This window comes from Pundamilia nyererei, unplaced genomic scaffold (genome assembly GCF_000239375.1).
Source record: "Pundamilia nyererei isolate P.nyererei 1_Seehausen unplaced genomic scaffold, PunNye1.0 scaffold00061, whole genome shotgun sequence".
Taxonomy (NCBI): domain Eukaryota; kingdom Metazoa; phylum Chordata; class Actinopteri; order Cichliformes; family Cichlidae; genus Pundamilia; species Pundamilia nyererei.
The window spans coordinates 1,539,974-1,556,501 of record NW_005187462.1 but is presented as its reverse complement, the minus strand read 5'-3'; the positions used below and the strand labels follow the sequence as shown (position 1 = coordinate 1,556,501).

At 40.2% G+C, this 16,528-nt stretch overlaps 1 protein-coding gene across 3 annotated transcripts in view; it reads right to left on the bottom strand.

The window, feature by feature from the left end:
- Positions 1 to 6,144: 6,144 nt before the first annotated feature.
- Positions 6,145 to 16,528, bottom strand: part of diras1a (DIRAS family, GTP-binding RAS-like 1a) — an 11,595-nt gene continuing 1,211 nt past the window's right edge. Inside the window, exons 1-4 of one of the 3 annotated variants that reach the window (XM_005734962.1) lie at positions 15,477 to 15,694; positions 12,010 to 12,194; positions 11,329 to 11,499; positions 6,145 to 11,053 (exon numbers count right to left, since the gene is read on the bottom strand). In XM_005734962.1, the coding sequence (XP_005735019.1) occupies positions 10,763 to 11,053; positions 11,329 to 11,499; positions 12,010 to 12,147 (600 nt within the window). In that variant the 5' untranslated portion in view covers positions 12,148 to 12,194; positions 15,477 to 15,694 and the 3' untranslated portion in view covers positions 6,145 to 10,762. Of the gene's footprint in view, positions 11,054 to 11,328; positions 11,500 to 12,009; positions 12,195 to 14,697; positions 14,892 to 15,476; positions 15,695 to 16,528 lie in introns of those variants that run through there. The other 2 variants (XM_005734963.1, XM_005734961.1) reach the window with 2 other exon arrangements.

Here is a 16,528-nt window from a genome sequence, read left to right as displayed (position 1 = left end):
CACAAACGAAACACAAGGCAGCGATAAGAGGAAAAAGAGACTTCCCGGCATCAATGTCAGAGGATAGTGTGTGTGTGTGTGTGTGTGTGTGTGTGAGTGTGTGTGTGTGTGTGTGTGTGTGTGTGTGTGTGTGTGTGTGTGTGTGTGTGGTATTAGACAGACCAATATCAACATAACAGATGTGTTTGAATAGAATAGCCCTGTACAATGATAATAAACACTAAACCATAACAGATGTGTTTGTGTTGAACTGCTGCTGACTGATGAACACTGAGCCCAGGCGGAGGTCTGTCCTTCTACCTTTCTGAGGACCTACAGGAAAACATGATGCATTCCCAGGCCCCTGATACTAATCCTAATCTCAATATGGTTCAAATTTGACCCAATAGAATTTTAGTTTCAGTGTATTTTAGTTTCAAATCCAAACAACAACAAAAGCTGTCTTTGTGCCCGCTTCATGTAAACTTTCACAGAAGATAAAAATAAGTAGAAGAGGCCATCCTAACCCAAGTCTGCCCTCTGAAATTGGATCTTTTATAAGCATTTCAATCCTTTCCAAGAGGAATATCCCGAGATGTCTGGCACCAGCAAAAGAAAAGCAAGCTCACACTTACCGGCCTCATTATAGTTTTATCAGAGGAAACTCGGACCAGACTCAGGTTTACGGGGCACATCGTGACTCATCTGTGACCACCAGCAGCGTTAATCGCATACAACATCTAGAAATATTGTCACCATCACCATGGAAAAGCCTGTTAAAGCCCAGAATACTGCAGATTTTCCCGTTTTCCCCAGTTTGGGTTTGGGAGCGTTACTAAAATTAAAATAGTAAAGGCGAGTCACTCTGGAGACACTGAAAACCTTAAGACATTCAGGCTCAGTGTTTCCAGCTGTTTCCAGATAAATAGCTGGAAACAGCACAAAGTGGATAAGACACATCACAGATGATTTGAGACGCCTTTCTTTGGTTGTCTGCTCCAGAGCCAGCATGGTGGATTCTTTGAAAACTTTCTCTTACAGTGTTAAGTAACACATTTTGTATGTGTACTGAGTGGGAAGCACAATACTAGCAGAATACAGTGCAGGGCTGCTAACAGAGGTGATAAATAATAACCATGAAATACCAGCTCCAATGGACGAGGTTGTTCTCACTCTGACCGTGTAATAGACCGACGATTTGTCGCGTCCCAGGCGTTCCTCAGGAATGCGAAAGCTGACCTTCCGCGTTCCTATGATACGCGTCGGGTTGTGGATAGAGTCCAGTAGATTGATGCTCCCGGCTGTTCTCATGTTTCCTAATTTTTCCAAACTCCTAATACAGGATGTGTTGGGTGGCCAAAAGCTTAGCATACCAAAGATTTGTCACGTAGCATAAAATGTTACACTTTGGGAGTGAGAACGGGTTAAATGGACATAAAACCAGAGCTGAGATGGTGAAAATGATGCTTACAGAACTGGTGGAAACCAAGAACTGAGCCTAAAATCCTGAAGACACATCAGATTTATTGAAATTCATGTTGTGATGTGCAGCAGGCAGGATTGGACCCAAATGCAGGACTCTCAAAGATGGGACTTAAACTCAAAACACAGCTTTTATTGCTAGAAAAACACTCGAGGACAATAAACACACAAACAAACCAAAACCTCAAACGTGAAACGTTTCATTTTAATATCACCCCAACTGAAAACAAATTAGCAAAAAATGTTTTTTTTAGTATCTAAAAATGTAAAGATTTAAAATAACCCAAAAACAAAGATGAATGAAGCTTTAAATGTTTCAGCTTGGTAGTGTTGGATTTCTTCTTCTTGTTTTTCAATTTCATTGTGTTGTTGTTGAATTCTTGCAACACAAACTGAATCCTGTATTTGAGCTGCTGACGTTTAGGAGCCCTGGAGTAAAGCTTCTTTTTTAAACCTGCAGCAGAATCTTGTGTAAAACTTGCTCAACCACATTAAGAGTTTCCACAAACTGACATGAAAATCCAGAGGCCAGAACATCTGTACCTGTTCTGCAGGTGACTCAGAGTTTGAGGCTGGTGTTTTGCATTGTTTGAGTTCAGGACAGCAGATCAAACACAAACAGAGGAAACATGAGTCACATCAAACTCTGGAATCTTTATTTATGCATTTAATCCACCTGATTACACCATGTCATTCCTGCCATTTTACTGAATTCTTTAAAGTTTTTATCAAAGTCTTTGTGTAATGAAGGTAGCTTCAGTTTCACTTTTTCCCAACTCGTCTTCCTATCTCTTACGTATGCTTGCATTTTGATTTCTTGTGTCTCTACAAGAATGAGGTACAAAAAAGCAAGATAACAGCAGTGACACCTTGCACAAAAAGTTGCAGGTATCATTCTAGAGACTGTTGCTACAAATGAGACTTTATTTCATAATAAAGTCAAAGGACAAACTGATGACATGTTAGCTGACTTAGAGGCTGCTGACCTTTCCTTGGACAAACATGTTTAAAAACACACTTAAAAAGTTCCAATAGACTAACATTACCTGTGAATGAAGTTAATTCAGAGTTCATGACCAGGTGCTGACATTTAATGATGCAGTTAATAAACTGACAGATATGAACTGAGTTTAGAACGACAGACTGAATTACTTTATTTTCAAGTAGAACTTTGTAAGGTGAAAAACAAACTTTCTCACAGAAACTTGAATGAATAAATTCAATGAATGAATAAATGAACAAGCACATTCAGTCTACAGTCAGAGATGGAAGCAGGAAGGGTGGAGATATGAACTAAAACAACAGGAATCACAGCTTTCACGCTGTAAGATGGGTTTATGTCCCTTGTGTTTTTGTCATTTTATGATCTTAATTTATATTCACTGTGTTTTCAGGTTTAAAAGATGAGAATTTTTGGTGAAGAAAAGCTCACTGTGTACTTTTAACACAGGCAGTGCCTTGGCTGCCCCATCAGATGTTGTGCTTTTTACTTTTAAACAGACCCTCTCACAGCGTAGCTTAGCCATGACTTAGCTTAGCTATGTTAGCTTAGCCATGACTGTTATGTAACCAAGACAAAAGAAACAGAAACAAAACAAAGACTAACATGTAATAATGAATAAATAAGAGAAATTAAAGCATTGTGTAAAAAAACTCATATCACAAAACTAAAATAAAGCAAATACATTTTTATTTATAGTTGGCCTATAATACAATTTTGAAGAGGTGAATAAATGCTTCAGGGTTACAGAGACTGTCCATTCGCTTCTGCTTCTCCTTCTCAGGGCAGTGTTGCCAACTCCTCAGTGAGGAAAATCGCTATTGGCTGTTCTAAAAGTCATCGCCTAATTTGCATAATTGGTCATGCTAATGTAATTGTAACCTACGTTGTTGAAGAGAGAAATAACAACGTGGAACGAGACATAAAGTGAGCAAAGCACGTCTTAAATGCAGTTAGAGTTTATTTAGAACTACAAATTAAATTTCTTTTAGCAATCATTGTTTTTTTAATGTCACAACTCCAACCCTGCTCCTTTATCCGGGCTTGGACCGGCAAAAGTGACCCGAAATAGGCGCTCTGGTGGAGTTACTTTGTGTGTGTGTTTATAAGTAGTTTTAAGCCTTGTGATCCACAAAACATCATAACAAGAATTGACTGCGTTACAGTTAGTGCGGGAGCAGCGGCACAGAAAGTCCCCGGAATCAAACTCAGGACCTTCATGCTGTGCGGTAACAGTGCTAACCACGGTGCCACCGTGCTGTTACAGTGACTGCTTATTGTTCATTTGATTGTCTTGAAGTGCATTTCAGAGGGAAACAAGTTAAAACAGGTAATGCCCCACACTGAAAAAGCAGACTTTACTACTTTATTTATTTAGATTAAAAAAAATAAAAAGACAAAATTCAGGTACAAACTAGACTGTGTTGTGTGGCTGCAGGGGAAAATCCACCAAGCAGTTTGCACAAACAAATGACCAGTTACTCACACAAACCCACATATCTTGTACCGCACAGTGTGTGCTGACAAACAAATGTTCTCTGAGTCAACTGCTTGCACAGCAGCTTCTGGACAAAAAGTACATAATAATAGTTTATTCAATGGAGTTACGGAGGACGAAGAAGGTCTCTAATATAATCTGACATTCACACTCTCTGGATTTCCGGTTACACAGAAGTCCCTCACAAGATAACCCAGACTCAATGGGTCTCAAGCTGTAGCACATAAAGTCAAGCTATAAAGAAAGTTGACCCTTTTCAACTGTTAAATTAGGTTGAGTTTGCTCCTCACGAGTAAGACATCTGATTTATCTCTGTGCTGTCAATGAGACCCTTTGATGTGCCAATTTAAATGTCATTCATTAGTTAATCCCAACGCACGTGCGCTTGCTTTAAGGCAATCTGGCGATGGACGCAGGTATACAGCACTACTTAGCTTTTAAGCGTTTACTGAATAAATATGGTAAATGGTAAATGGCCTGTATTTATATAGCGCTTTTACTAGTCCCTAAGGACCCCAAAGTGCTTTACATATCCAGTCATCCACACATTCACACACATTCACACAAATATGGTGATATTATGTGTCAACACAAAGTCAGGTACGCCTCTGGACTACTGTTTACAATGTGATGGTAGAGGATGTCTTACAAGGAGACCTCCAAGTACAAACAGTCCAAAAAGTTTTCGTTCATGGCAGAGTCAGTTTATGCAAGTCAACACAAATACAGATGAACTTGTTTATCACAGTCCTTGTCTAGTATCAATAACAGTTCTCTTTATCAAATATCTGGACATAGATAGATAGATAGATAGATAGATAGATAGATAGATAGATAGATAGATAGATAGATAGATAGATAGATAGATAGATAGATAGATGCCGACCACCAGATGGCAGCAAATTATTTTGTTGGGGTAAAAGCTTCACTGTTGCTAAACAACTGGTGTTTGCATAGAGAGAAGAGAAACAACAAGAAGAGTCCCTGAAGCCTTGAATATTTTTCAGTTTACACAACTTAAATACAAGCATATTGTCCCTGTGTTGCTGTGTGGGCTCTGGGTCAAAATCCATCCTTCACAGGACTTGGCCTACCTGGTCTGCTTAGACTGGGTCCTTGAAAGGCACCGAAGACCGGAAGTAAACAGTTAAATGTGACTGTTTTAAGTATTTCGTCGTACACTTTTCACACTTCTCAGTGATCATAACCAATCAGCAACTAGTTTCTAATCAGTCTTCAATCGTTAGGCCATCATCGGCACTGATGCCAGTGTACTGACATTACATGTATGGGGTACTGTTGTGTTGTTGTCTTTACTGCAGAAAAAAAAATTTCTTTATAGTTTATTTCCAAAAACTGCACAACACTCTTTAAAATTCATGCAAGTGTACAAACCACTGACTCATTTTTACTGATGGATGCAATTTGAGATATAGCATAGGTAAGAAAATATAACTAATGCTCACATTGTTGGCAAGAAACTAAACATATGGACTGGTTCTTATATAGCACTTTTGTACTCTGAGCACTCTACACAACTCATTCATTCACCCAATCACAAGTTTTTAGTGCTATCTAACTAACATTCATACACATTCACACGACCAGCCTGGGGTTCGTATCTTGCCCAAGGATATCTGGCATGCAGACTAGAGCAGACTAGGATTGAACTACCAACCTTTAGGTAGTTGACCTGCTCTACCACCTGAGCTACAGCCGTCATATGGCATTTGTATTTCCATGTTGTGACTTTAAGAGCTATTTTGTAGGTAGCACATTAACAGAACAATGCTGCAGGATTAGAAAGTGGAGCTTAAGCCCAGGTCAGTAAAGTAGATCAATACAGCTGTTTTAGTATATACACGTATCTATACCTTCACTATGATAACAATCAGATCCGTGCCACCACACAAACTGCTGTCAATGTCAAATTTGTATCAGATGTTTTCTGTTTCAGCTCTTTTATTGGCTCTGTGGGAGCGGGGGGAGGGACTACTCCCATCTTTACCACTAAAAAATAATCTGTATTCCGGATTCTTTGGAGTGCAATATATATCCTTTTTATTCATTCATAGTTTGTGAGTGTCATTCATGTTGAGGAAATACAAATGAAAGCATCTTGTGTTCAGGTTAAGTCAGTTAACTTGAACATGTACATGCAGTAGTGGAATGATAAGATCGTGAATTTGCTGATAAAAGAATTTATTGGCATCAATAAACTGCTGAGAGTTATTTCTACTGCCCACGTACAAAGTGCAGCCGTTTCTGATATTGCTAAAGCTGAACACAGCTAACAGTGAGGCATGGTGACAGTTCAAGAACACGGCATGATGAAAAGCTTTATACAGTGAAATTAAATACAAAGCTGACGTGTACATAACATGAGCTCGTCTAACGTGTTCTAGTGTTTGTGCTTCGTAAAGTTTTTAAGCTCACTTATTTTCAGATTATAAATTGTCAAGTAAAATGGAAGGAAAGGCATTTTGAATGTAGCACGGTCAGCTTTCCTGCCAGGTAAAGGAACAGCCCAACATTTAGAAATCCTGTTGGTGTGATGAGAAAATACATATCTGAGGTCTTCAAGAGTATTAAATATAAAGGCTAGCTTAGCACAAGGTACGCAAAATTCCAGTTTAGCTCGCACTGTGGATCAGCAAAGTGGGGAAACGAGGATTCCCATAAAATCAGTCCAACACCAGCGTTTTCATGTTCCCTGCCCTGCTCAGTGTTAATAATCCGCACTGTTTGGGAGCTAGTATGAACACAGAAATACATGAAAGGAATTAGCATAGCTCCACCGAGCTGTGTCTCTAATGTCCTGCTATAGTTTCATTTGTACACAGCTACACCTGCTTTCATCATGTCAGCCTGGATTTTGTTCAGGCAAAAATAGTGTTTGTTTAAAGTAGCACGAACAGCACAAATATGTACAAAGAGATGTTGTACTGGTCACTGCTGGTCATTGCAATGATGCGCCAGTATGACTGCCATAATGTTCAGAGAGATGTGATTTTTAAACAGGATGATTTGTTACGGGGCAAAAACTGTAATTATTAGAACGGCTACTTGGATACGTTTAACGTGTGGGTTTAAAAGTTTTCATCCTAAAATGTTTATTACGAGTAACCATAATAGTTCCAAAGTATAGTGTCTAAAATCAATATTGGAACTATGTTACAATCATGCAGCATAAAACCTCTTTCACAGGTGGATACAAGTATCAAACTTCAAATATTCATTCTTAGATTAACAGTATTTTTATAATAATAAAAGCAATCACTCAAAATCCCACGATGGGGGCTAAACTAGTAAACTACACATGCTTTCTGAATGATGTCAGTGTAAAATTATAAACCATGTGGAAGAAGTCTGAACCCATCGGGTTTTTTATATTCATTTGATAAAAGGGCTGTCAGTATAGTAGTGCCAGTAATACTGTTTGAGTCACATCTCCTGAAGCGAACTCTTATAGTTCTCACTGGTTACACAAAGCTCCTCTACGACACACTCAAAAATAATGTTGTTTACGGTGGTTCAGGATTTACTCAGGCGACCTGTGGCTCTGTGTCCTGCATCTGTGTGTTGGATTCTGAACCATAAAATAATGTAAAAAGCACCTTGAGTACCAGCAAGAAACTCAGGTGAAAATATGAAAATCTGAGTGGCAAAAGGGGTGTGACATGCAAATTTTGGAGTTTGGTACACTCTAACAGGTCCAGTGACATGGCTGATCGAGACACGTCTCACATGTTTCTGGTTATTTTAAATAAAATGTTTGCTTAGTTTGATTCTTTTTCAGGACAGTCAGTTAACATGAAGTCAGCTTAAAAGAAGAATTAGTTACTGTGATATTTTAGCTTTAACACGCTGGTAAATTTTGTAAAACAGATTCTCAGCTTTGGAACAGGACTTCTTGTTCCTTAGATGTGACATTACTTTCATGGGAATATCAAAAGGCAGCACAAACATTTGATATTACATATAGGAGTGAGTCAGATCTCATAGTCAGACCCCGGAGCGAAATGACGGCAGAGATGCATCTCACAAGCTCAGGCAGTGCAGCTACGTGCACATATTTATGCGAAGCTCCTGTTTGATGCACTCAGAGATGCACAGACAACTGTTTCACAGTTTCTGCCACATTGAAAATAATATTTGAGTCTTATGGTCTTACTCTCTCAGAATGGGGAACTGTACTGAGAAAAATATCACAAGAAGCCTTTCCTGCAGATGTGGATGTCACCCAGTACTTTTTCAGTTTTGCTACTCAGCCAAGTGACTTTCTCAGTCTAAGCCGACTGCAGGTTTCCTATTTGAATAATAATGACCAACATTAGCATTACTGACTAACCTGAGCTTTGAGGTCAGTTTCTTTTTATTAATATGTAAACTGTCATGGCCACTGATCAGTGGCCGTGAGTACTGTCTAAAAAGACCTGCGAAAATCCTGCACTGTAAGATGGTAAAAGATGTAACCCTGTCCTTGGTAGAGAAATGACTGTTTCCTTTTCATTGTAATAGTAACGTATATTAATTATTTAAAAGCATCCAAAGTCAGGGTCAGCCAATCAGAGGAAAGCTACATTGCAGGGGAAGGAGCTAAAACAGCTTATTTGAGACGGACGATTAACTGAGGAATGGCACCAAGGCCTGTGATCAATAACAATCACTGTGAAACTGAGGCTCACAATAAAAATATAGAGCTAGAAACTAGCAGAGTGGACCTGTTTTAATAACGTTTGCCTCTCTGTCCTGACCCTGGTGTGTGAAAATAACTGATCTTTTAAGAACCACAAAAGTAGTTTTGGAATTAATTAATTAATGAAAAGCATCTAAAAACTATCAACACTAACAGATAGTGAGTTAGCATTGCATAAGCATAAGACAGCACAGTTCATTATCTTAGGTTTGCTGGAAGTTTCCCCTGCTGCTTCCAGTCCTTGTGCTAAGCTAGACTAAACACGTCCTGGCTCCATCTCTGTGTTGGACACGCAGAGATGAACCACTACAAAAGGTGCTTCCAGATATTTTGGATTGTTCCTTTAAATCACTTATACAGTAGCTGCATGCTTCCCTGCACCTCCCTGCTAATGCTAACAATGTTTTGTTTTCTGTGTGTTTGATGAAAATGAAAACAGTGCAAAAGGCCAGTTGGAAAATCACTGAAGCCGTTTTGTAGTTTCCTGCTGAGTTAAGGTGAAATCTGATGTTTCCACTGCAGTCCGTCAGCTGAGAGTTCAGAGGCTAAACACTGTTAGCTTGCATGTTGAAGATCTAATCACAGCAGAAAGCTGAGCTCCAAGATAAAAAACAGCCACGACCACCAAGGAGGGAATCACAATAGAAAAGCAGTTAGACTTCTTAGATAAAGGATTATTTAATTATTTTTCTGCCCTATCTGCAGGACGGAGAATAAATGTCTGGTATATATGTGATGAATAGTCCTGAGGCAGCCAATCAAGAGTGCCACAGGATTTCAAAAACGTAAACCATGCTCCCCTCTGCCACTAGGGGGCAGCAAGCAGCCACAAATGTTCTTTTTGGGAATGCCTAATATATTAGCATGCTAGCATGTTTTAGCAAACCTGACAGCCCCAAATACTAGTGTTGAGCATGTCATACAGATGACTAAAGTAAATGTAGTATCACTGAGTTCATATTCTGCAACATCAGATTTAGCATGCTAACATGTTCCATCCAGTTCCTGGGTTTCTTGCTCATCATTGCATGTTGCTAGAATGTCAACGGGGGACAAGTGAAAGCAGGCCAAAAGAGTTTCATCATTCTTGTGAGCTAATGGTTAATAGTTAATAACTGTTAGATTTTAAAAACTAGTGCTTTCTGGTTGTGTACTTAAACTTAGCTTAAGTGTGAAGCCTGCTGCGCTGGTTTTATTTCCACTATTTTAAGCAGCATGCCGAAAAATAACATCTTACACAGGAACTACTCTGCTTTTTCTTACTTTGTTACATAAACATTTGAACATTGGGATAAACTCCTTGAGATGTACCATCTTGTGTTGTAGGAGGTCATGTTAAATTAATTGATATCCAGGGTACCACTATAGCTCACCTGGCTGCACAGGTGACCCTGTGAAGGCTATAGTCCTTTAAGTCCACCCTAGGTTGTTGTTTGTGTGTGTGTTTGGGTTTTAACTGTTTTCTTTTTGTTTACACAGTCATCTGCACACAAGCATTGCATGCTGCCCCTCGGCAGGCTTCCAACAGTGGGCCAATTCACACAAAGGACTCGGAGAGAAAGGGACCTTTACAAACCATGGATGAGAGAGCTGGTTTTAGACAGAACTGAGGGGCTCTATAAAGGGCCAGTATACAATGAGTTTCTGTGAACTAAGAATCATGCAAGTCTAATGTTGTCGAGTCCCAGAAACATAATGAGCTGAAAATAAGCTCATCTCTAAAATAAAGCTGTCAGGACCAGTTGGGTTGGTCCTGTAGGAACTGCTGGAACAAACTCGAGCTTAACCATAATCTGATTTTTGGCTCAACATTTACAATGACATTAGTGAAGTACTCCTTACTCTTTCATGTAATTGTTAATAGTGGCAGGAGTTAGTTGAGTGTGTAAAAAGTTTTTTTGTTTGCTTTTTTTACAAATAGTTTAGACCATAAACACAATCCATGTCAGGTGTAGCAGGAGCCCGAGGTCTTGATATAAATACTCAAATATTCCAGATTCCATTTTAAGTTATTAGTCATTTTGTTCATTTGGGCTCTAGCATTCAGACAGACTCTAAAGTCTGTGAGTCCTTTGCAGTGAGTCCTCTGCAGCTGCCAGCTGCTCTACATGACACTGCACTTTCCCTTCAGCTTGTCAGCTCGTTTCTGTTTTCCCGACCGTTTCCCGTCGATGCTCAGGCTCATGTCCCGCTTCTTCTCTAGGGCCAGCAACTCCTGGAACAGTTCCTTGACATTGGTGTTCGTCTTGGCCGACGTCTCCATGAAGGCACACTTCCAGGCAGCCGCCTGAGCCTCACCTTCCTTCATCTCCACCTCACGCTGAGCCGTTTCATCGCTTTTGTTGCCCACAAGCATGATGGGAATGGATTCCACGCTGCCTTTAATGGCCAAAACCTAAATGGGCATGAGATAACATCAGTTAGGACTAAACATTAGGTCATCAAAGATGAAGCTGTCAGTCCTGAGCATGACTTCTGCAGTGAACTGCATACCACTGAGGCATTTTTCACTTTGTTTCTGCACCACCAGACTGACGGTATCATCTGTGGAGTTGTGTGTTTGGTGTGTGCTTCAACATCCGTGATAACAATGGTGTTGGAAAACCAAAGTCTCTGAAAGATTTTTGTGAGTTTAATGTGCAGTGGTGCAATTAATCTGCAGAGTGTGACCTGTTGATAGATGGGTTTGAGCTCCTCCAGTGACTGGCGGCTGGTGATGGAGTACACTAGGATGAAGGCATGGCCTCTGGAGATAGACAGACGCTGCATGGCGGGAAACTGGTGACTTCCTGTTGTGTCAGTAATCTCCAGCGTGCAGACGCTCTTATCACAGCTGATCACCTGCAGGGATGACAGGCACTGATGTCAGGTATTAACAGTGACAGCAGATTTGATAGGAGGGTTTCGTTTACACATTTCTGTTACTGCAGTGTGGAAGGAAACATTATCCAGACGCAAGTGTCAGTTTCTTTTTAACTGCTTCAGCCAACCAGCTTTTTCTACTTCTTATCTGAGATGCCCCAGATAGCAATGAATCAGTGCTGATGGCCTTATGATAATTCATAAAATGGTTCTAAGCCAAATACAGCAAAAATATTCTACATCAAACTTGAGCCGATTTTGGTCAAGACCTGGTGCACTTAATAGTTTGCTGTGAAGACTGAATAGAGCCCAAATAACACTAAACGATGTGGGTGATGTTTGGCAAAGCTATGGCATGGTTGGGGCTCATTTACTCACTCTGTGTTAGTAATTGCAGAAACCTTAAATGTATGCACATTTCATTCATGGTATTAGAAACTTTTACAGCCAAACTTTCTGATCATGCGTGAAGATGCTCAAGAGCCCCACCTGTCTGTAGGTGTCCTCGACTGTGGGGATGTAGGTGTCTCTGAAGGTGCCTTTCACGAACCGAAGCACCAGCGAGCTCTTCCCCACCCCGCCGGCACCGAACACCACCACCCGGTAGTCATTACTCTGCTCTGGCATTCTGGGAACTACAGTTCACCTGCTTCTCTGGCTCTACGATCTGTAAGCTAAAGAAGACAGGACAAGAACATACGCTGGATTATTTAATACGACTGGATCAAAATGAAAGGGTCAAAACGATGTCCTGCACATTATATCACCTTAAACATTGCATTCATTTGAAATGTGGGGCTAAAAGTGAAGTGTGGACAACTACTCTGTTTCCCTAGGTGTCCATGAAGGTAGCAGAGCACCTTCCAGGTCCACCTAAGGTACAAGATAGTAAAAAGCCCAGCTTTGCTTGCGCCTCGTGTAGCTCATCTCACCTTTATAAGAACACTTTATTTAGTTTTGTTAAAGCTTTACACCTTATAGCTCACCCACACCGAGTTTTACACGTGCCTGTCGACAGTTATTTGATGGCCAGTGAATTCAATTTAGATTCATCACTCTATACAACTTGTTTTCAGTCCAGTCTTGTGTAATTTGGTATACCTCGGCCTTTTCTTCCTGTTTCACCTCTTTAACGATGTCTTGTTGACAGCCAGACTTCCACAGAGACCATATCTGATGAATCTTTGGCGAACAGTCGATGGATTGATGGTCAGATGCGTCTGTCATGTCCTGTGTCAGGTCTTAGCTGCTTTTTTCCTATTTCTTAAGGACAGGACTTTCGGATGCTGTTCATCGGATGTAGATAGTTTTTCAGGCCAATTTTGTTCAATTTTCAACTATTTTTGTTCACAACACAAGACTGACAAAAAATGCCAAGACATGGCAAGTTTTAGCTAAAAGCCCTCGGAATCACTTTGCTGGTGCAAAACTACTATCTTACATCTATTTGTGTTACCTTTTGCATTTAGAGATTCAACACTTTCGTTGTATATATGCAGTGACAATAAAGGGCTATTCTACTCTATTGTATTCCTTTCTAACTGAAGAATTTGAAACAAATGATGTGTTTTTGTGACATGCTGGTAATAACCAACAATTCAAATGAAATCAAATCACTTTTATTGTCACATCACATGTGCAGGTACATTGGTACAGCACATGTGAGTGAAATTCTTGTGTGCGAGCTTCACAAGCAACAGAGTTGTGCAAAATACAATAATGTAAAAATAATGTAAAATTAAAACTGGTCCTTTGCTAAGTTGTCATCCCTTAAGTTAGGTCCCTTTTTGTGTCTAAATATTTCAAAGGTAACTGTTACACGAGTTCACAAAGAAAAAACACTCCTCTAAAAATGATGAGGTACAATGACCGGACTTTAAATTATTGAAAAATCATTGAAATGACTGAAAAATGTAGCATTTTTCTTTTTGGTTTTTCTTTAGTACTTACTAGAGCTGGGCGATATATCTTGTTTTTAAAAAATATCGATATATTTTTATACGAGATATAAGATGTTACAATATCCTTTATATCGATATAGTCTATGTTACGTTATAATTATACTTGTGGAGCCGCAGGTTTGCCTCTTTCGTCCACTTTTGTCTCTACGCAACGTTACTCGGCCTCGCCTCTCCTTCACTGAACACAACTCCCCCTCCCCCATCGCTTCACCTGCAGGAAGCGACAAGATGGACACGGCAAATCTCCGTTAACGAGTTACTGCGCATCGCCCCGTGCGTGGGGCTGGACGGCGTCACCACGCTAACGAGCTAACCACGCTAACGAGCTAACCACGCTAACGCCATGCAGCCCAGAGGTGCTGCACGGCCTAAAATCCTTTCATTTTCTCAAAAGTTGATAGCGCGCCTTATGTATGAATTCTGGTTGTGCTTGATGACCGCGAACCGATTTTATGTGGAACACGGCGCTCAGCAATCTGTCAAAAAATGTTTTAGTACGACTTTGGTAAGCTACGGAGCTACACCGCTTGATGGGTTGTCGGAGCATTACGGCTGAGCCTCGCGGAGTGATACGTACTGTGCTTCAACGTAATATTACCCTACTGTGTATAAGGACCATAAATGGCACCTGTTAAGAGACGTGGTTGCGAAGCGGATTTCAAACTCCAGGCTGTCAGTCGTTCAAGTTGGGAACAGAGCAGCTGTGAAATCTGTCTTTGTTATTATGCTCAGCATCTTTTAGTTTACATTTTGACTGCACAATTGTGAGCTTTTTGTTATGCACAAAAACAACATTGTTTTCTTTTATTTATGGAGCATGATTATTTAATAAATGCTGATAATTTATTTTTGAGTACATTTTATGTACATCTATGCTCTATGTTAATAAAAGTGCCTGTGTGACATCTGGGACACAGCTTTGACTAAGAACTCTCTTTTTGTTCTTACTTTATGGCTTTAAAAATATATCGAGATATATATCTTATATCGCCATCCAGCTAAAAAATATTGAGATATGAATTTTGGGTCATATCGCCCAGCCCTAGTACTTACTTTCATTATTGGTTTAATCACTTGAAACAGTACAAATACATACAGGCAAATTTAAGTAATTTCAGGATTTCCAGGCTGTGAGCCTCCCTCCACCCCTTCAGAATGACTAACGTGCACAAATGACACTTTTCCATGTCGTTAATGAGGAGAGCTGAAAACAAACCCCAGAGAAGGAAAGACAACAGCGAGTCTAAAGGGAGCTCCTTCTCCTCCTCACCAACGTCACCACCTCCTTATCTCTGCCACAGATTCAGACCACCAGCCAATCACCACCTCGTTAATCCATCAGCATGACGAGCATCACACATACACCTGCCTCATGATAGCTTCCATTGTGCTTCTGGATATAACCATGGCAGCATCTCAATGTACTGTGTGTGTGTGTGTGTGTGTGTGTGTGTGTGTGTGTGTGTGTGTGTGTGTGTGTGTGTGTGTGTGTGTGTGTGTGTGTGTGAGTGATAAAAAGAGAGAGAGTGTTTCCAGTCGCCGTGGTGACGGCACTGAGAGAGGAGAGCAAACATGTCATCGGCACCAGCAGGGCTGTTGTCAAGGTAACCTGCCTGCCCACATCACTTGATGTCACTTCCTGCGCGGAGGCAGGCAGCAGGGAAAACACCTCCAACTAAAGCAGCAGCATCAGAGCTGCAGACACAGAATCTAAAAAAAACAGACCAATGTGAGACCAGGATATGAATTTCATTATTCTAATTATTACTGTCATTGCTACTGACAGTGCAGGCCTGCTTTAAATGGAGACGAAGCAAGAACGATAAAAATTATTTTTATCATATAAGTTGTGCTTAAAAAGATTATTCCACTCTGCTCAGCTCACCAATCGATCAGACTGATAAAGAAAAATCTTCTATAACAGGCAAAAGTCAAGTTATTTGGTGGATTACGCCCTCTGATGGGCCAACAAAATGAACCCAAAACTCTACCCACAGCCTCGTTCATAATCCGTCATCCTGTTTTATCATAGTCATGGAGAGGATCTCAGGGCGAAGTTGAGGTGCGTCCGTTTTTGCAGATGAACACAAATGACAGCATGCACTGATGAAAGTCAGCTCTTTCAGTCTAAGGCCATTGTTCTCCAGCAGAAAAAGTCGATTCTTTCTCACTCCAAGCTCCAGCTGCTGAGGTAACCATCTAAGGTATGAGGAAAAAAACACTCTTTACTCAAAATGATAGAGATTTTCATTGAACTGCCTTTGAGCTAAGTTTAGACTGGGACTTGCCCACTTCATGCTTCTAACTGTTATTTTGCTCAGCCTAGAGCCACTAAAAAGGAAGTCGCTGAGGTGGTTGATCAGGATGCCCTCGGGTGCACTGAGGAGCTTATATCCAGCCAGCATATCATCCAGCTAGGAAGTTTCTACAGATGCCTCAGGATTTCTGAAATATTACTTTGCTGCTTTAGTGGCCTGCCTCTTTAAGAATTTAACTCAATAAATATTTAACTTTCAAAATGTAAGCGTTGAAAAAAGACTCAAGGTGGAGCCTCCGTTTTTTTGTTGTGTCGAGCTGAAGTTGAGTTTGTATCAGGCCGTATAAAAAATGCAGTTTTATCAAAGCCACCTGCATCGCTCAGTCAGGCACAATGTGAACACAGTGTGACATCGGTCTGTTAGTTTCACTCCATAAATTTTAAACAAGCTGAGTTACTGGTTTGAAAGGGTGAATTTTAACGTAAACCACAACCTTACCCAGTAACTTTAACTTTTTACAGAAATTTTAATGAAGTGATTAATATTAACATTACATCAACATTTTAGAATAGTATTAATGCTATTTTTTGTAGTATTGTTAGCAGCATTGTTTAGCCTGTTCATGCTGTTGGCTGCTATAGGGTGTCACCTTTCATGAATTCAAGCCTGTTGCTAGATGGTTGCTAGGCAACATGACAATATTATAATATATCATGTATTATTTAGATATTGCAGAGTTATATGAATGTTAGTGTTGTGAAATTAAAATGATAGCATTCTTTTTTTTTT